The 19,868-nt window shown below is 41.1% G+C and overlaps 1 protein-coding gene across 2 annotated transcripts in view; it reads left to right on the plus strand.

Moving 5' to 3' along the window:
- KALRN (kalirin RhoGEF kinase) overlaps nucleotides 1-19,868 on the plus strand; it is a 512,316-nt gene that overhangs the window by 466,026 nt on the left and 26,422 nt on the right. Inside the window, exons 44-53 of one of the 2 annotated variants that reach the window (XM_027679018.1) lie at nucleotides 362-448; nucleotides 1,233-1,325; nucleotides 2,395-2,445; nucleotides 2,780-2,857; nucleotides 3,760-3,945; nucleotides 7,140-7,311; nucleotides 11,639-11,877; nucleotides 12,764-13,011; nucleotides 16,214-16,337; nucleotides 17,706-17,765. In XM_027679018.1, coding sequence (XP_027534819.1) covers nucleotides 362-448; nucleotides 1,233-1,325; nucleotides 2,395-2,445; nucleotides 2,780-2,857; nucleotides 3,760-3,945; nucleotides 7,140-7,311; nucleotides 11,639-11,877; nucleotides 12,764-13,011; nucleotides 16,214-16,337; nucleotides 17,706-17,765 — 1,338 coding nt within the window. Of the gene's footprint in view, nucleotides 1-361; nucleotides 449-1,232; nucleotides 1,326-2,394; nucleotides 2,446-2,779; nucleotides 2,858-3,759; nucleotides 3,946-7,139; nucleotides 7,312-11,638; nucleotides 11,878-12,763; nucleotides 13,967-16,213; nucleotides 16,338-17,705; nucleotides 17,766-19,868 lie in introns of those variants that run through there. The other variant, XM_027679021.1, reaches the window with a different exon arrangement.

The raw sequence follows: 19,868 nt of genomic DNA on the forward strand, positions 1-19,868 counted from the left end.
GACAAAATTGATGTGGCCAAGGTCATCTGCCAAAATATAATTACGGCAGGTATTTGCCAACTGCTACAATTTACATGTTCATGTGATATTAACCAGAGCACAACTCTAGCAAATTTCAGACCTGCCATTGTGGGCATGACATCTCTCACTGGCTACCCCCCGTGGAACCTTCCCCTTGCTTAAGGCGAAGTCTAGAACAGAGCCAGTTACCGATTTTCTTTCCTACTTCAGCAAACTAAATCTTTGATTAAACCAAAAATAAGGAAGACCAAGCAGAACATCATAGCAATTCTCTGCCACCCTTCAATAACAGAACAGTAGCCAAAATCTCACCAGGCTGTTGTGCCTCTTGCCTTCACAGGAGCGGCGATTGCACATGTATGTGGTATATTGCCAAAACAAGCCACGATCTGAATATATAGTAGCTGAGTATGAAACATACTTTGAGGTAAGCACGGCCCATTACACATTACTACTGCTTACAGCTGGGAGTCCTAGTCAAGGAGACTATTCTGTAACCCGTGGGGTTTGTCTAAAGCAAACTCTAGAAGATTTTAATGCTGCTCATGCTGCTGAAGTCTCTGCTATAGGGAGAAAATGTTATTATTTAATTGATTTCAATTTCTCATATTGTTAATTTCTAATAAATATTTAATGCAGTGCTGACTGTGTGTGGCCCTTATAGTGGCCCTGCACTAATTTCTGTCCCAAATAAAATATGACTTTTTAATCAGCAGTCCACAAACACAGGAGGAGGTTAAAGCTGGTGGAGTTGGGTGGTGCCTCTCATAAATTCCCAGTAACTTTGTCTGTTTCAAAAAGTCTTTGAGACTAGACACATTTAGATAGTAATGTGAAAGAAGCTTGTTTAACAAGGGAAGGATGTTTCCTTTTACCCCAGGATGTGAAGCATGCCTTGCAGGACTTATTTGTGCGCTAATCCTGCTGCAGTGGAAAGAGTGATCTTCAGACCTTGCAGTCCTGCTCAGTCAGCTCAGAGGGGGGAGGGATCCTGTGCTTTCCAACGCCTTCCAGCTCGGTCATGACTTTTACCCAGTCCTTGCCTAACTAAAATATGCCAGATTTTTAAATCCTCAGAAATTCCCCCTTGTAAACAAAAGATTAAGAACAGACCAATTTTCTGTGGAAATAAGTCTCTTCTGAGACATTTTATCATGTTCTCTGTCTTAGTCTGTGATTGTTTGCAATTGTTTTTAATCCTCAATTTGTAGGAGATTCAACAGGAAATAAGCCAGCGGCTAACCATCAGTGACTTTCTGATCAAACCCATTCAAAGAATAACTAAATATCAGCTTCTTCTCAAGGTGAGTGGAAAGATCCAGTTTGGACTAAACTATAGTCTGCATGTTGCATTAGATGCTGTTATTTTAAATCAGCCTTAGACTTAACTGAGGAACAAATTCCTCACATTAAGAGGAAAGAGGAGTCTGCGCTCTGGGCATACAATGACAGAGGCCCATGGAAAATGTCCAGAGGGCACGAAGGCCACATCTGTGCAAGTCGTTTGTAATTTAGGATAGTAAACAGATTTTATTTTTTTTTAATTTTCTTTGGGGATTTTTTTATAGAAGAGTAAACTTCAAATAGGAATTTTCTTCCTCTGAGGTTTAAGAGCAAACTTTCAATTTTTTTTAAAATTGAAACAAAGATACACAAATGTGTTAATAAAGTCTGTCTTTGGTGCTGAATGGTGTGCTTTTAGTAAATGCTATAGCCTCCATTTCTGAATAGCTCATTTCAAATTACCCTAAGAAACTTATTTCCAGAATATTCTGATGTCTTAAAATTTGGGGAGCTCCACACAATTTTTTTCTCAAGGAGCCTGACCACTCTGGGTTATACTGACTTATTCACAATGCCAATTACTCAGCATTTCTGAAAATTCATCCTGAGGGGTCTCAAGCTAATATCTAAAATCAGGCATGTCTGAACCCTACCCTGTAATCGCCAGCAGCACCGGAGCTCGGAGCTGGTTTCTTCTCTCTTTTGAACTAACCTCAAGCAGGCTGCCATCAGCCCACAGTTTGGTAATTGCACACTAGTAGCGCGTTCCCCAAAATGCCAAAAGGAAAAGAAAAACCTTTGTGTGTGTGTGTGGTCTTGTGGCTTAAGGCAGGGACCAAGTAAGCATTCCCAAGGGCTAATCCCAGCTTTGTTTTTTTTTATGTGATGTTTTCAACAATCATCCGCACCCCTTTTCCATATCTTTAAAGTAGTTATGACATTCAGCAATCTCTGCAGATGAATTTATTAATATTAGCAAATTTCTTCTCAGAAAATGACGTGTTGAATGTGCTTTTTTCCTTTTCAAACTGGCACCTTTTGTTCCCTCTTTCTGAAGTGCCTTAATGCAAACCTTTCTGCTTTCTCCAGGACTTCCTGAGGTACAGTGAAAAAGCTGGTCTGGAGTGCTCCGATATAGAGGTACGTTTTCATGTCCAGGACAATAGTGCTAATGGCACTTTGTACAGAGGATTGAAAACCCCAGTATTCCTTTGACAATAGTTGAAGATCCTGCTGGTATTCTAAATGTGGTTTTTCTCTTAGCTTAAATCAGAATTAAAAAATGATGGCACGGTCCTACATTTTAGTTGCCCCATCCTCTTTTTAGACGTTAGCACACATCTTCAGTGCATGAGGGCCTCACCATGAATAACTGACAGCAGCAATTGTGCTATTGAACTTCATTATTTGACACTGGGCTTTTAGGAACCCCCTGATTCTCTTGTAATAATTCAACATCCTTTTTCCTCAACAGAAAGCAGTTGAATTAATGTGCCTTGTACCAAAACGTTGCAACGATATGATGAACCTGGGTCGCCTCCAAGGTTTTGAGGTATGTATTTGCGTTCTCTTTATAATAATAACTAGGCAAGGAAAATTATTTTATCTTTCTATGATTGTCTCTACTCCAAGCTGTTTATTTAATGCTTTTTCTTCTCCAGTGCTGAGCTGCCTGTTTTGGTGAGGTTTCAGAGGTGAGGGAGTAATATACCTCTCACTTTAAACTTGTGAGAATCTGTCTGTTGTTTCTTCAAAATGTGAGGTCTGTAAAAGCTTCTACAAGCTTTAATGAGACTTCTTATAGTTATAGCCAGAGCAAAATAAGTGATGAACCAACCTGCTCTGCCTATTCGTAAGGTCACCTGGCATTAACACGTTAACAGCTCTGACTGAGTTTGGCATCATCCAGGAGGGGACTTCTCAGTTACAACCCCACAGGTTACAACTTGTGGTTTGCAATTAAGCCAGTGGAGGCTTTGGTGAGATGTCTTATCTCCAAAATGAAGTAAAATTTGTCTTACTGTCTTATGCACTGTAGCATTCCTACAAGCAGGTAGGTCCTGGTTTTTGCACCTTTAGAAGTGTTGTGTCATTGACTGCTGGTTTAGGGGATGATGGAGAGCTCATGACTAGAGAGAACAAGACACTACAGTAACCAATTACATAATGGGAACAGTGTTTGAAATGAAGCATACAAAACAGTCTGCTTTGAGACCTCATGCTTTTGGTTTTATATGCACAGTCAGTGGCAATGAGAGGAAAGAAAACTTATGTTATTTTTCTTAAACTGAGGTCACAATTTACTAGATTGCTGCCTTGATAACCTGGAGGGGATATGTCTCACACGAATGTGGTGCTGCCTGGAAAACTTGGACTGCATGAAATACAGCAGTTCATCTTGTGGGACCATGGTGGGTCAGGGTTTGTAATGGTGGTGCCTTGTCTGCTTCTCAGGGCAAACTGACAGCCCAAGGCAAGCTGCTGCAGCAGGACACCTTCTACGTGACAGAGCAGGATTCCGGAGTTCAGTCTCGGCCGAAGGAGCGCAGGGTGTTTCTCTTTGAGCAAATAGTTATCTTCAGTGAACTCCTTAGAAAAGGATCTCTAACGCCAGGCTACATGTTCAAGAAAAGCATAAAGGTAAGAAATGGAGAGGGAGAGGCATATTCTGTTCGATAGTCCTATAAGGAAGCATTTCCAGTTTTCTGTGCTATGAGACTGGTTCATCCTGTTGTATGTGAACAGCAACGTGCAGGAAACATTTGCATCCTTTCAGTGGATCAGAAGCCACTTAAGACTGCCTCTAAATAAACCACTGGGTGTCTAAATTTACCGGGTAATTTTTACAAGGAACACAGCCAGGGCAGGTCCTGTGTCATTCATAGCTCTGAGTTAGCAAATATTGCTACAAAGCCTGCAGTAGTCAAAGGAAGTATGCAATAATCACTTTTAAGCATGATCATAAAAGGTAGGGGAAGGTAGAGTATCAAAAAGAGTCATCTTAGGCCAAATTGTAAGTCAATACTAAACCTTTATGTGACATTACTGGAAATACTCTTCCCTAGTTCAGAGGAGGGCTGTTAGTTCAAATGTGAATGTTGCAAGAACATTTCAAAAGCAAACAAAGCCACACAGTTCTCAGAATGCAGCTATGAGGAATTATAAAACCAGCCAAACTATAAAGAAAGCTGTAAGAAATTAACTTTGGTTTTAAATAATCTGTCCAGATTATGGGGATGGGACTAAAAGTATAAACTGAAAGTGACCAGGAAAAATGCTTCTTTGTTTCCTTGTTTGTTTAAGGGGTTTTATGTTTGTTAAACAAATGCAAAGCTAACCTCTGAAATGGTAAGTGAAGATGAATGAATGCTGCACATCTCCTGGTAGAACAGCCACTGCTGTGCCTGCAGAAAGAACAAAATCACTGGTTCATTTGAATTTCTTGATCATTCAAAGCTGAGAAACCAGTCTGGGATTGATTTCCTTTTCAGAGATACAGGTTAAAAGAGATGTGAGAGAATGCTCCCACACAATCCCAGATTGTGTTTGCTGTAAATTTTAAATGGTACATTAATATGAAATAGAAAAGAACAATATCAGGTGAAATAATGCATATTAACCATGTATAGCTAAACAAATCTATGATAAACAGCATATTTACTGAAATGAGGGCATCATCTTGGCTGATAGAAGCTGCAGCATTTACTGAAAAGCCTACATCCATTTGCAAGTCAGTGTATTTTATAGTTTCCAACCAAATAACAGGCTATAAAGAAAAAACCTAAAGTGTACAAATAAACAATCATCTTGATTTAGATGATCAGCTTTGATTTTATCTTTTTGCTGATTTAAATCATTATTACAGTTGGAGATGGAAATAGCATGAATCATTTTTACTTCAGTTTATTGTATGTATAACAATGAGGCTTTTATCTGCAGGAAACAATTCCTGAATTGTATATTGTAGATAAAGAGAGAAAAATAAATCTCTCCTAATGTCAATAAAATTAGCTTGCCTCAAGGGTATGAGTTGCTTTTCTAGTTAAACAGCCTACGAAAGGAATGCTGTTCCCACTGTCTGAGTTTAAAATTTTTTGTGTGATAATTTTCCAGTCCCTTTTCTTCCATTTGGCAAAACAGCTCATTCTCCTGATGAGTGCCTACAGCAAGTGTGGGATCCCCAGTGGCTCCATGTGCATCTCCCCCACCACAGTTTGCAGTCCATGTGCTGGCAGCTCTCACACCTCTCACACTCTTGACTACCAGCCCCTATTTCAGCTTCATGCTGCTTTTGCATTTCTCTTGTGCTTTCCCACAGAGATGAGCTGTGGCTCACAGTGCAGCAGGACCATTCCCTATTACAGGATCATTCCTTGCCTCTCTGGGCTGTGGGCATCCTCACCTCACAGTGGAGCCTCCTCCTGAGACAGCACTTCCTTCCTCTGTGTCACAGCCACTGCTGAGCACTGAGGTCTCTCTGTTAGAGTAAAAAGTACATATGACTTCAAATGCAGCTGTTCTGGTCTGTCAGGGACATGAGGCTCCCAAATATTGTTCTCCAAGGTCTGTCACACTCAAACTGTGACAGAAGCTTCAGCATGATGTCCTACATTAGCTAAGAACCCTTTTTTATGTGGTGAGGTAGTTAGTGTTGAAAAATAGCACAACCGTTCTGAGATACTTCTCAGTTGGGTTCCTTTCAGACTCTCAAAATACCTAAGTGGGAGCTTTGGCAAATGCATCTCCCTGCGACACAAATAGGGGGTTTGAGACTCTGACCTACACGTCCTTTTCCTGGAGTCTTAGCAGGATTGACTTGCTTGCTTTGGCTATCAATCAGAGGAGGAAGAGCTCAGACCAAAAGGAATCCCACTGTCCAGGCTCACTGTCTGTCCCTTTCCTTGTCCCCATGTCAGGGGAGTTTCTGCATGTCTCTGTAACTTCGCAGGGATCCCCTGAACCAAAGGAAGAGGCTAATTCCATCTTGCAGTTTGAATGCTAGGCAGAATTCCCATGTGGATTGGATCTCTCCATACCTTGACAGATACTCAGAGCAGTTGGAGATAGACTTCTAGAGGAACGTTACTGCCTTAGTCTTCAGAGCTGTCTGCTTTTGACATGAAGACTCTCCCTCTTTTTTTTTTTATTTTTTTTGAGAGGCTATGCCAACCTATTCTTGTTTACTATCCAGAGTATCTCAGAAAAAGCTAAAGTTACAAGTACACTTAAAACAGAAGCCTCACAAGGACAGAACAGCAGCCAAAATTACCATCCATATGATTTCCAGAAAGAGCATCCATGACTACAGTCAAGTGAAATGATTGCACACAGGTGACTTTAATCTGCCAGAAATAAGACCTGTTGGAGCATCAGGGGAAAATTTATCTTTTTTTTTTATATCTGTGCACAGTCCATTTCATTTTTAAAATACTCTAATGACTGAGATTTTCTTATCAAAGGATAAGAAATGTAAACATTTATTTAAATTGGAGGAATGATAGACTTTATTACCATATTAATAGGAACATTTTTGCTCTATTTATGTGTTACAGTAAACTTTTAGCACATCAGTGAGATCTATGTTACCTTAAAATAGAAGTTGTAAATCAAGACAAGGCAGGTGGATGTCTGGTACATCTGTCAGAGCTTTATTAAGCATCTTATTTAAGATTTAGATTTATCTGGGTAAATCTATATGAGGCAAATTTTACTGATTATGATCTGACAGTTTGCCATTGGACTCAGTTATTTTCAGGAACATTTCACAACAATTTTGATCCTTGGGTAACGTTAACTCATGCTCCATGTAACATGCTTACTTTGGCTTTTTTCAGATGAACTACCTTATGATTGAAGAAAATGTGGACAACGATCCCTGCAAGTTTGCTCTAATGAGCCGGGAAACATCAGAGAGAGTAATTTTACAGGCAGCTAATCCAGAAATTCAACAAGCTTGGGTACAGGACATCAACCAGGTCCTGGACACACAAAGAGATTTCCTAAATGGTACGTACATGGTCTTTGCTCTGTTTCCCAAGCCATGACACTAAATGGGATTTAGAATCTTTTTGTCTTTGTTTCCTCTACAAGAAAAACATTCAGAGATTTCATAACGAAAATTCCCAAGGAGAAAACTCCAGCCCAGCCTGCCTGTCATTAAACATTGTGTCAAGTGGTATCCGCAGAGTAAATGGGAAAGACTCATAATTTACAGCTGGTCTTTGAAAAGAGGCCACCTCAATGCTACTATACAGAGGTCTCTGTCCTGTATGCCAGGACTGCCTGGTGGGAAGATGAAAATGAGAGAAGGGACAGGCAAGTCTGATCTGAACTGCTGTGTGGCCCTGGAGCCTGCACTGAGAAGCTGCTGGAGCCCCATTAAAGACCACAGGTCATTCTGGCCTGGCTTTATTAGCAGCATCAAGGCATCGTGGACTGGTTTTGGCAGCAAACTGGCTCCCTCCTTAAATAGGGGCTGGGTCCCTGTGCAGTTGCCCTGAATGGATCAGTCAGGATCATGTTCAGGTCTCAGGTCCTTCTGTGGGTGGTACTTTTGTGCAAGATCCTTTAAAAATGCTGGGGTTTGCAGGGCTGTGTCCTCTCATGTTTTCCATCCTACAGGGAGATTTTAAATCTGATCCCAACCCAAGACCTTGTTGAAGCCAGGTTGCCATTTTATCTACACAGTATCTTCCACTTACTCAGAGCAAGGTTCATCCTCAAGAACCTTCTACTAAACATCACCATGTGCTACAAGCTGAGGATGTGAGGTGGGATGAAGGCCGCCTCACCACCCATCCCCTTACAGGTCCCACCTCTGCAGGGGAGCAGCTGCTTTTAATTAAACAAACAAACAAAAACAAAAAAGAGGACAAGGGAACAAGGGCAAGGGCTTGTTTCTCCTAGAAACCATGGGAGCTGTACATGAACAGGGGCCTTTCCAAAGTGTCAGCTTTGCTTTAGGAATAGATTCAGGGTGGTTTGAAATAGTAGTTCAAATTCAAGCTGTGTTCCCCAAAAAAACCAGACAAACACACACGATCAGTGGAAGTGTGTATTTTGAAAATACAGAGGAATCAAATTCAGTTAACAGTTTTAGCTTCTTCTTGCTCATGAATGGATGAGGGAAAGAGAAGGAAACAGGACTAGAGGAAGAATCTAAAAATAGTATCTCTCTTGTTTGTTTGGAAGCAACAAAGTTGAAAGCAACAAAGTCCAAATTGCTTTGTACTATTCATTTCAAACCAGCTTTTTTTTTAATGCAGCTTATATTAAAGTTTCATATTTAATGACTTAAAACATGTCCAATAATGAAACTTATTTGCTAGAATCAAAATGTGTTGGCTTGGCACAATCTGTTAGATGTTTTGATTTTTGGGTTTTGGTGTTCGGTTTTGTTCATTTTTTGTTGCAAAATTGAAAAAGGCTCTTGCAGCTCACATCAAAGCAAAAGTTCCCTTTTCTTCAACGTGTAGATTTTTAAAATTTTAAGTCAGCTTAATTTTACTTTTGAGAAGTTAACTGGAAAGGGGTTACATTCAAAAATTGTTTGTGACAGTTCAGAAACTACTGCTGGGCTGAGAAGGGAAATAGGGTTTCACCCATGATGCCACCACTTGGTATTGGGTTTTCATGACTTGGAATAGAGAGGGGATCATGCAACCATTGTAAAATGATTCCTTAAATATACTGGTGGGATGAGCGGTCTTAAATTCTCTAATTTGAGCAGCTGGTATCAAAACCTGGATGGTTTTGTGCCAGTGCAGTTGGCTCTAAATGAGGAATTATTGGAATAGAAATAAGCTCCACTAATATTTAGCTACAGACTTTTTTTAAAAAAACCTTGTGAGAACTCCAGAGGCACTGATGCAGGCATTTTCTTTTCCTTCCACATCTTTATTGCTTTTTTTTTTTATTTTTGATATATTCGCTCTTATCCTTCCAGGACTTACTGCCCTGTGAGACCCTTTTTCTACTGAAGCATCTTCATATACCCTATTTAGCCCATCTTCTGTGAGACCAGCAAGCAATTTGATGGGATAGGAACACAATCATCACTATCTTTGAAGCTAAAAGTAAAAATAGATTTATATTAAAACGCAAGCTTAAGGATTTACCTTAAACCTATAAATAAATCCAAGAAAATTATATTGTATCCAGTAGAGCCTGTCCAGTCCAGAACATTTTAAGTGGCTTTTAGAATGTAATCTTATTGAGGCTGACTAATCTTTAAATACGTTCTTTAGCTTTACATTTCATTAAAGCAGATGTTTTCTGTCTTTAAAATCATACTAAATCCATGCTGAGCCTGTGCTGTGTAAACTTAATAACAAAATATTCTCTGTGAGTTCTTGCTCAAGCTGTCTCTTGAGTTTCTCTCTTTGATAGGGAAGCCCTAAAGAGTACAGGGCTACCTTCAAAGCATCCACAGTTCACAAATGTAAAACTTAGTACACTTACACTGTAATATTCAAATTTTTCATATTTTTCCTTGAAAAAGCAAAGGCTGCTAAGCTTGAGAAACAGGCTGTGCACCAAAAGACTGGTTATTGTGACTGTTCTTTCATTTTGCTTTAAGAATCAAACTGTAAAGAAAATATGTGACTGATGGATATATTTCGTAAGGAAAATGCCATTCATCTGTACATTTTTTTTAATCATGTTTTGGGGGGCAAGTTGAGAGAGAAAGAGAAAATGCAAGTACCTACACACTGATTTTGCCAGAAGCTTCTGAGAATACTAACAGATGTTTGACAGGAGGCTGGAAGCCAGGCATGACTGCAATAGTTAACGGTGGAATTAATATCACAAGCAGACGCTCAACTAAATACCTTTTAAAAGCACCGAGTAGAATAGACTGTTTCAAGATAGATTGATAAATATTCATTCACATCTTACTGCTACAAACCTTGGAGCTAAATCTGCTGTATACAATAGAAAAATGTCACTGGCAAAGTCATTGTCAAAGTTCTGCCCAACCTTCCTTGCCCTCTGTGGCTGATCTGCAGCAGGACCAAAACATTTCCAGCTGCAGCTGAAGTAAGCGAGTGAAACTGGCAGTCACTGTGGCATAAATACAATCTGCTTTTGTGACAAGGGTCACCACGCAGGTTTTGGAGCCAGTTAATCTTCCAGATTGCTACAGATCTATGTTTGTGTCCTTATGAAGAAAATGGTGATCTGGCATCCTCCTTGATTTTTTTTTTCTTTTGTTCTTTAGTACGAAGTGATTTCTTTTTGGAGTTGTTCTGCCTTTCTCTGGAAGGAGAATGCTAGAGAGTACACTGTGTGGTGCTGAGCCTTTCTGTTTTTCTTTACTTTTCCTCTTGTTGGGAAAAACATTCCTTCTGTTGTGGTTCCCTGGTGGGGCTGATGCTGTGACATTATGTCCTCTGTCTGCCTCTTGCTAGACTAGTCTCTCTGCATTCCAGTAGGTTTAGTCTGATGCATGTACACAGTATTAATTGACTATAAATCATCCATTAAAGCCACATGACATGCAAGAAACCAAACCCAAAGGTCTGGAGATGATAGTCTGAGCCCAGAAAATCTGTTCCTTTCCCATTCATTGTGAGTTCCAGCCCTGATCCCTTCTCCTCCAAACATAACAAATTATTTATTTTTTTACAATCTGGAATTTTTATCCTTTCTTTTTCCAGTGTAAGCTCTCTTCATGACTATGAAACATGCACTCTCACAAGCAGACTCTTTTTTTTTTTTAAGGCTTATGAAGCTGTTTAGTGTTGCCTGTTGGGTGTTTTCTAGAGAGGCCTGGACTGCTGGGGTTAATGTCTTGGAGCCGTCTATACTTTCTCACTTGCTGGTCAGTTCCAGCAGTTTCCTTGAACCAAAGCACTTAATGTAAAAAGCACATTGAAAGCCAAGTTGCAGTGCATCATGTATAAAGAGTATTTAGTCGTCGCACTTTTGGGAATACGCAAATGAGACTTAGGGATCTTGGCCTGTATTTTCTGATGTTAGCAAAATTCACTGTAAACGTACTATGCATCTCTTATTCAGGCTTTCATTTATTTTGACTAGGGGATGTGATTAATTTGTATGATTTCAAAGAACATGAACGCAGACGTATATTTTAGCCCACTGTGTTGGTTAGAGAAGCCATTCTTTGCAGTAGCTGTGTTCAGTTCATGCACAGCAGGATGTAACATACTTGTGTGCTGTGTAGCCATGAATGCACCATGTGATTTCATGGGTGGCATCTCCTGTTGCTGTTCAGTTTGCAGCTTGTTCTGTTTGAATCACTCCACACACCCCCTGCAGCCCTTTGCAAGGCCGTGGAAGGCATGTGGCTAATCCTTGTCCTCCCTTGCAGCGCTGCAGTCGCCCATAGAGTACCAACGCAAAGAGATCAGCTCAGCAGTGTTGAGGCCCCAGGCCGGGAGGGCCCCTCAGCCCAACAGCAGACCCCATTCCTCTATTCCAGTGGGATCTGAGAAGCCTTTGAAGGCTACAAGCCGTAACCCATCTCTCCCACCTCTGAAGATATCTACCTCCAACGGCAGCACAGGGTATGAACACTCACAGCCTGGAGACAAGTATGAACAAAGCAAGGTACTGAGCTCATCTAATAAAACATGATCTCATAGCCCATTTCTTATGCCTCAGACTATCTGTGAGGTTAGCTCTATCAGCTAACCAGGTCAACAGGAATCAACATACTGAAGCAATGGTGGAAAATGGGATTTGGGATTAAACAGAGACTGCCATCCAGATGGATGGTGTGTCAGCTGGAAAATGGATACACAGCCTGACCCTGGAGCACTGAGCCCAGTGTTTTTCAGGGCACTGTGCTTGCAGATCTGGTGAACTAGATATCCATTTGTAGTACTGGCAGCAGCAATGCTCAGGCTTCTCTAACATCCATTAACCACCCATTCCTGAAGAGGTCTACTCTGCTGGTATTCAAAGAATTTAGACTCTTTTTTTTCCCACGTAACATCTCTCAAGGTGCCAGCTGAAAGTCTGGCACTTTAATAATTTGGGTGAATGTGCACTGCACACAAACCACCAAAGAGTCAGTAGCCACCAGCAATGTTTCAACCCTGCTGCTGACTGAGGTTGGCCAAAGCCACTTTCAGTATGACCTATATATTAGTGCGAGTATTCATTCAGCTTCTAACGTTGAACCTTCATTGGTCTTTCCCCCACTTTGGCTCAGCACAGACGGTTCATCTGTACCACCCAACAAACAAGAACATGCGGGGGCACTGTTGCTAGCAGCTGTGAAATCTGATGTGAAATAGGAAATTGGTTTTTACTACATCATTGCTACCTTTTAGAGTCTTAAAATCCTTTTCTGCCAATGTGAACTTCAAGCGTTTTGTATCTTTTTCCCTGGTACGGTTCTGTTGGAAATAAAGTATCGGGGTTGCTGCTGAGAAAAACGGGTTCCTTAGCGCTGCCCGCTCACCGGTTTCTGTTGTGTCCATTTTCACAGCCTGATTTGGGAGGGTGCAATGGGACCTCTTCCATGGTGGTGATTAAAGATTACTATGCACTGAAGGAGGATGAGATCTGTGTGAATCAGGGACAGGTGGTTCAGATCCTTGCTATCAACCAGCAGAACATGTTCCTGGTGTACCAGCCCGCAAACGACCACTCTCCGGCCGCTGAAGGATGGATCCCTGGCAATATCTTGGCTCCCCTCACTAAATCCACCACAGATAATAGCGACGGAAGCATCAAGTAAGTGCCATGTTGGCTTCGCTGGGAGCACTGTGTGGATTTTTTGAGGAAAAAAATAATAAATAAAAATAAACAAACCCAAATGGTAGGGCATTCCTGCTGATTTTAATCTACAGTGCCATTGGAACAAACTGAGCGGTCAATCCGCAGCATCGGGCAGCCATGGTGGATAGCTCGGGTTTTGCTTATTTTCATTTTGTGGGGGTTTGTTTATACTTTGGAGAGAAATAAAACCATAGACGGTTAAAGATATGCTTTACGTTACACCATTTTACACCGACATGGACCTGCTTGGACTGGACTTATATTTATGTTGTATTAAGTTACTAATCTATATATTGGTTATAACAGCATCTAGCAAAAAAAACCCCACAAAAAAATCCAGGCCCCGTGTTGGACTGAGGCTTGCTTCTCAAGGAGGAGAGATTTTGTTGTCTATGGCAATTTCCTTGTACAGCTTGTATCTTTTTTTTTATTTTGTTTTGATTTGTTTTATTTTTTTTCTGTTTGCAGTAACTTTTGTAATATACTTTTTGGTTTGCAAGTCCCCCATCCAAGTACATTCCTGTATAAAGTATTTTGCACTATTTAAAAAAAAAAAAGGAAAGAAACAAACTCATATTGATGAAGTCAGGTTGTGCAATATAATGGATAGTCGCAATGTTCATCATTGTACCTGTAATGTAACTAATTTTAAATGTACTATTTTAAATATGTAAAATAAATTTTCACCTTGAGCATGTTTTAATGAGGTAAAAGAAGTAGTTTGACCCTTTTTTTTGGTTTTGTTTTGTTTTTTTTAATTTTGTTTATAATATTTTGTTGCTTATTTAACAAATGTGTGGATATATATTTTTCTTTTCTGATTTTTAGAACTTTGTCAGTCTGAAATGACTAATGCAAGAAAGTGGTTTTTTGGTATTAAATACAGAAGGTACAACCCTCTTTTCAGTAATACCTGTTGATTTCTTTTAACATCTAAAATGACTAGATGGTAATGCATGATGTATGCTACAAATTGTGTTACCTTACACAAGTACCTCAAGGCGCAGAATTGAACACGAGGAAAGATTTTGTGACAGATTCGCTAAAAATAATAACTTGATCTCTGCTGCCGTTTCAGTTAAGAGAAATTGTGACTTTACCTGTCAGTCAGTAATGAATGCTACCTGGAATTGCATGTTAAGCCAAAGGAATTGCTTAGCACGTCTCTTGCACATCCGCCACGGCCATTCCTGGGTTCCTCTCTAACCACAATATGCAACCACATGCCCTTAGATTCATCCACTGTACCAGACTCCTGGTGAAGACTGATTTCATGGCAGCTGTACAGTAAAATTCTGCATGAAATTCTGTAGTCAGATGAATTGTGGCCAGAAATGTGTAACAAAATTGGAAGACACATACATTGCACTTCTCTCTTTCTTACTGCAGTGAGATTTAAAGTCCTAAATACTGTTTTCAGACTCAAACAGCTAAAAACAATTCTGAAAACAAAATCAGACTTGAATAATAGGAGTCCTATGGGTAAAAAACAACCTGGAGCTGGTGTTATCTTCAACCCTATCTAGTCTGCCAGATCATACTGACTAATTAGTTTAAGTAATAAAATTGTTTCTTAACAAATACTGTACACAAAATACATGGTAATCCAGTAGTGTTGTCACCATGTATTATTCACGGACAGGTCAGGGAGTTCATCAGCCATGTCCTTGACTCTTACCATATCTTAAAGGAAAACGTAACTGTCCTGAAGTGTTGGATAACTTCTGCACATCTCATTTGGACCTTCTCCAGAAACGCCCAAATACCAGTCAGCACTTACTGTCTGGCTGAGACTTGCAGGGTGCTCTGGTGCTCCTTGTGCTCAGACATGACTGCCCGTGCCAACCGTGTGCACTGGAGACACTGATCCTGGTGGCAAAAAAAGTCGACATGACCCAGTTCAGTTTTGTGTCAGTGGCAGCATTTGCTTTTTGTTTAATTGAGCTATTGTACAGCTCCCATCAGGTGCTGAAGTATAACCAGAAAACGCTTAGGAATCAGACCCAGTGTCCTTGGGGGAGCGTCGGCTGTGTGGGGCATCCTTTGAGTCCTACCTTGCTAACATACTGCGTTTTATTGGCATCGCAGGTGATCCTTGGATTACATGCAACTTGCTTTGTAAAATGTGTCAAGGTACTGTAGACGTGACATGTGCCAAACATTGGGCTTAAACATGCAAATCGAATTTGCATGACTTGAAGGTGGGCAGATGCTTTGAACCTGGATCCCAGCTCATCACCCTGCTGTTTTGAGAGCTTTATGTTTTAGACAACATACCCCTTCCCAAATTCCCCCCCAACCTGTCCACTATTTAAACTAAATGAAATCCATATCCAGAAGTGGTTTGTTTTTTTCTTAATTTTTATGTCTGCTTTGATATGCAATTTCTGTTGTCAACACAGCATTGCTCTTACAAAGGGTGACATAGTCTTTTATTGTTCTTTTCCAAGAATAAGGTCATAGGAGCAGTAATAAGAAGTGAAAAATGTGCTGGAAATGGTGCCTGCTGTGATGCTAGCCAAAACCCATGGGCTGACTGATGTCCTCTCTAACTGGATTGGCAAAATCAGATGGGAAATTCTTGGTCTTGAGAGGCACAGAACACGTCATTCTAGGAAATGACTTATATCTTGGAAAGTTAATGATGCAGCTCCTATTTATTGAGCTATTTGTGTTCTGAGCAACATGTAGCAAGCAACACCTTGAATTTCTTAGATTTTTTTATGTGCTGTACTGAGTAATATATTAAGACCATTCTTAAGTATTTATATTTGTTTCACTGCTTTTAACCAACAAAACTGAGGACCAAATTGGTCTTTTAACTGTAGCAAAATTGAAATAAATTTCTATTTCTGGCAATGCAAGATAAAGTCCCTTAAACCAGATGACCAAGTTCTAGTTGCCTATGCTTCCATCATGGACATTTTTTTCCTGCTCCATGCATTTGAACAGCAACTGTGGCACAACATCTGCTTCGCAGAACTCTTTGGTTTTTAACTTCAACTCTCATTGCTGAGATTAAGACAGGCATATTGCTGGGGGCTTTCACCTTCTAGGGAATTGCAGTAATTGCAAATGTGGATGCTGGTTCCCCTTTCCAAATCCTTCCTTCCTTCTATGATTTGCCATTTGATTGCTGCGTTTTTTGGTACAACAGGAAGTCATGTTCATGGCATACCCTACGCATGAGAAAGCGGGCGGAAAAGGAGAGCAGTGGCAAAAATGAAGCCAATGGGCCACGTAAATCCAAGGATATTCTGGGGAACAAAGTCTCTGTTAAAGTGAGTAAGGCCATCTGAAAACTCTGTGCTGCTCTCCTGCTTCCCATCCTTTCCACCCCCTATAGTATCCTCTCCTGAGAGAGGGAGGGGGTGGCAATTTTGAGTTTGGGTTTTGGTTTTTTTGTTGAATTTTTTTTTTCAACTTTAGTTATCTCTTTTTTTTTTTTTCCTTTTTTGTAGTATCCATTTTAGCAGGATTTTTGCATGCAAGATAAAATGCAGCCTTTGTTTTTTGTTTTCTTTTTCCTGGCATCCCACATGCAAGTAAGTAATCTTCATTAAAAAACCCAACTATATACGTGATTAAATAGCTTAAAATTGGGACGTTAGTGATTTACAGACCTCTGATCTAGCCTAATCTGCAGCTCCATCAGAGCAGCTGCAGCAGTGAGAAAGCCACTGGATGAACCAATGGCCTTGCTGAAGTTGATGAGTTTTCTTTAGGCCAATATTTCACCACATCTCAAGATAAGGGGTTCCCAACCTTGAGATGCTTAAGGTTTTTGGTCCAGGGAGATGGTCTCAATGACCTTTTTCTTTCCATGTTAAACAGACAGGGCAGAGATGCTGACTCTGTCTTGCCAGGAGAGGGTCTCGTGTGTGTCTATTCGTGTGTGTGTGTGTGTGTGTCTGCGTCTCTCTCTCTCTCTCTCTGAGATCTCCCAGTATGGAAAAGGTTGAGAACTGTGGGGTTAAGCTCCATCTTCTGCTCTGGGTGCCTGACTACTGTGCTCCAACTCAGAGGATCCATCCCTATATACCGACCATGAGGCCTACTCAGGACTCATCTGGGGCTTTCCCCCCAGAGGGAAACAGAGGCAAGCAAACACTTGTTGTGATTTTGACACAACCAAAGCCCAGCCTTGATTCAGGAAAGCACTTGAGCATGTCCTTTGGATCCACCCCTCTCCAGAAGAGCCCATGATTAAGTGTTTTCCTTTGCAGAGGCTTTCAGTCTTACAAGCCTAGTGAAATAGCCCTGGCATGTGCAAAGGGAGGAACCTGCCACTGCAACCCAGGCACCCTGGCACCCACCGTGCAGCCGCCCTGCAGCGCCGAGGAAGGACTGGGCCCGAGGGAAGCAGTTGCTCCAGCATGGTGGCACAGTTCTTCCTCCTCTTGCTTCCTCCTTGTTTATACTACCTGAACAAACTGCAGAATCACTGCTGCTTCTTTGGCAAACGCATGTCTTTGCCCTTGCTTCCCTTGTTCTGTTGTCAGTTTGTTTTTAGTTTGGTTTTTTTTAGGAGCATTTTCTCTACTGTTACCCATTTCCATGCTGCTCACAACTGTGCTGCTCTGCCCTGACTAACCAATCTCTTTTCTAATCTCTTGTTCTCTTTCTTCCTCTTCATGCTGCCAAACAAGGAGACAAACAGCTCAGAGGAATCAGAGTGTGATGACCTTGACCCCAATACTAGCATGGAGGTAGAGACAATCATCCTTGTGATTATTTTTTTCCCAAGAAAATTTTCCGTTTTGAAATGCCTTTGCTGAAAGGGGAGCTGGTGGGTCTGTATCATTTGCAGACATGTGTGCCAATTCAGTGTGAGTCACACAAAGCAACGATTCTGGGTTTGCCAAGGGCTGGAGTTTGGGCTGCCTTTGTGGTGGGAACAGTGGAGGAAGCTGAGGAACAAGCTCCTGCTGAGCTAGAGGCTCGTGTAGTCACCTTCAGTCACTGTTTCCCACCTGGTACCTCATTCCAACAATAATGCATGTGTGTCAACTCTGATAAACATAGCAGCTTTTTATGTTAAAAACAACCCTTGCCCTGGCTGAGCTGCTGGTCAGGCCTCTGTTATAAATCACTGGAGCAAATGTTGTTGTACCACAACCAGCGCTTTAAACTATCTAGAAAATCAGAAAAGACAATGTTTCGTTTTTCTTCTAAAAGAGTGGGAAATTGCATTTCTGTCAGAATACTGAAGGAGAATGGTAAAACCAGTTGTGTGAATGTACTCATACCACAGGCAAAGCTGATGCAAATAGGTGAACTCAAATCATGGTACATTATGCTACTCTTTTTCCAGTGTGAAACCACCAGTTCTAGTGGAGTGCCTTGTTGAGAGACCCTGAAGGAGGTTAAAATGATGAACAGTCATATATCTGGTTCTCCTAAGTCCATATCTTGCAGGATCCATTTTTTTTTCTGTGTAGTGACCACGCCAAGGATTTCTGTACATTGTACCAAGGCTGAAAGAGGTTCCTGCTGAAACAGGCAAGGACATGGTTCAGAGACATAGTAATTTTGTGGCAATGACAGGCCAGGTCACTAGAGAGCAGGGATATCTGTGTCCTAGCAGATCTCCCGGATGCTGTTGGCCAGGCTGCACTATAAACATCCTGCAAAAGAAAGCTGATCCTTCTCCTGGAAGGAAAAAAAAAGAAGAGGGAGAAGTGTTTTGAGGTGCACCACCTTAGCTGTTAACCTGAAAGGTTGCTTTTATTTCAATTGTGTTGGGATATGTACTAAAGGAAAGCTTTTGACCCAGCTGACATCCTGGAGATTGAATGGTCCTTACCACTAAAGCTGCATTATTCTCAGGAGTGTGTTTACATTTTCAAAGAGCGTTTTGCCAGTCACAGGGAACAACGAGAAATGTATGTGTTTGTTAAAAGGCAGTGCCCAGTTACTGCATGGGAGTCTGTGCAAGCTTTCACTCACTGAAAATTGCCCTGTGGGGTAACAGGTGGCTGAGACACAGGTGTATTGTACAGAGCTGGGTGAGAATCATTGTTCTTTTTGAAGAGGATTTCTGTGTTTTGACTTTGCTCAATAGGAGGAAAAACAGATGTTTTAAAATTGCCAGTGGGCGTATCTGAGTCCTACAGTATTGGCATTTCTGTTTAGTTCCAGCAAAGTCCACATGGGTCTTTTTGATTGTTTGATTTGGGTTTTTACCATGGTGCAGTCTACTGTTCTGAAGTTCAGGAGAAAAAAACCTTTCTATTTAAATCAAAAGACATTAATGTGAAGTCTTAGCCATGGTATCAATCTGTTATTGGGGGAGTAACTGTGTGCCTGGTGTATGACTCGATTTACACTCAGAAACCACATCCTGTATCTCCCAGGTCACTGGCTGGAGGTGCCAGCATCACTGTACTGAAGTCCCCAGGAGCCACACTGTTCCTCATGGCTTGGAAAGCTCAAATTGGCTTCTGAGAAAAACTCTCTGGGGCTGAGCAAACGTTTAAAATGGCAGAGGGAGAGAAATTAAGAGAACAATTGTGGGGGTGACTTGCTAAGGTCACACTGTCCTCCAAGGAGCAGCATGGCCCTTGCCTTGTGCTGGTTTTAGTACATTTGCAGCCTGGAGTGAGTGTGGTCAGCTTATTGGTCTGACTAAGAAATCCTGGGTGCAGGGGATTGCTGGTACCCAGTATAAACTAAACAAAATCATCCGGAGTGAGCAAAGCAAGGTCAGGCTCATAAATGCTCGTGAAGACCTAGAAGAGGCCATGAAAAAGTCTAGTCTGTAAAGGTCTGGGCTATTCACCTACTGGGAGCCATGGTGTTTTCCCTTTCCT

The sequence above is a fragment of the Neopelma chrysocephalum genome, unplaced genomic scaffold (genome assembly GCF_003984885.1).
Source record: "Neopelma chrysocephalum unplaced genomic scaffold, ASM398488v2 Primary Assembly neopelma1_44, whole genome shotgun sequence".
Classification (NCBI taxonomy): domain Eukaryota; kingdom Metazoa; phylum Chordata; class Aves; order Passeriformes; family Pipridae; genus Neopelma; species Neopelma chrysocephalum.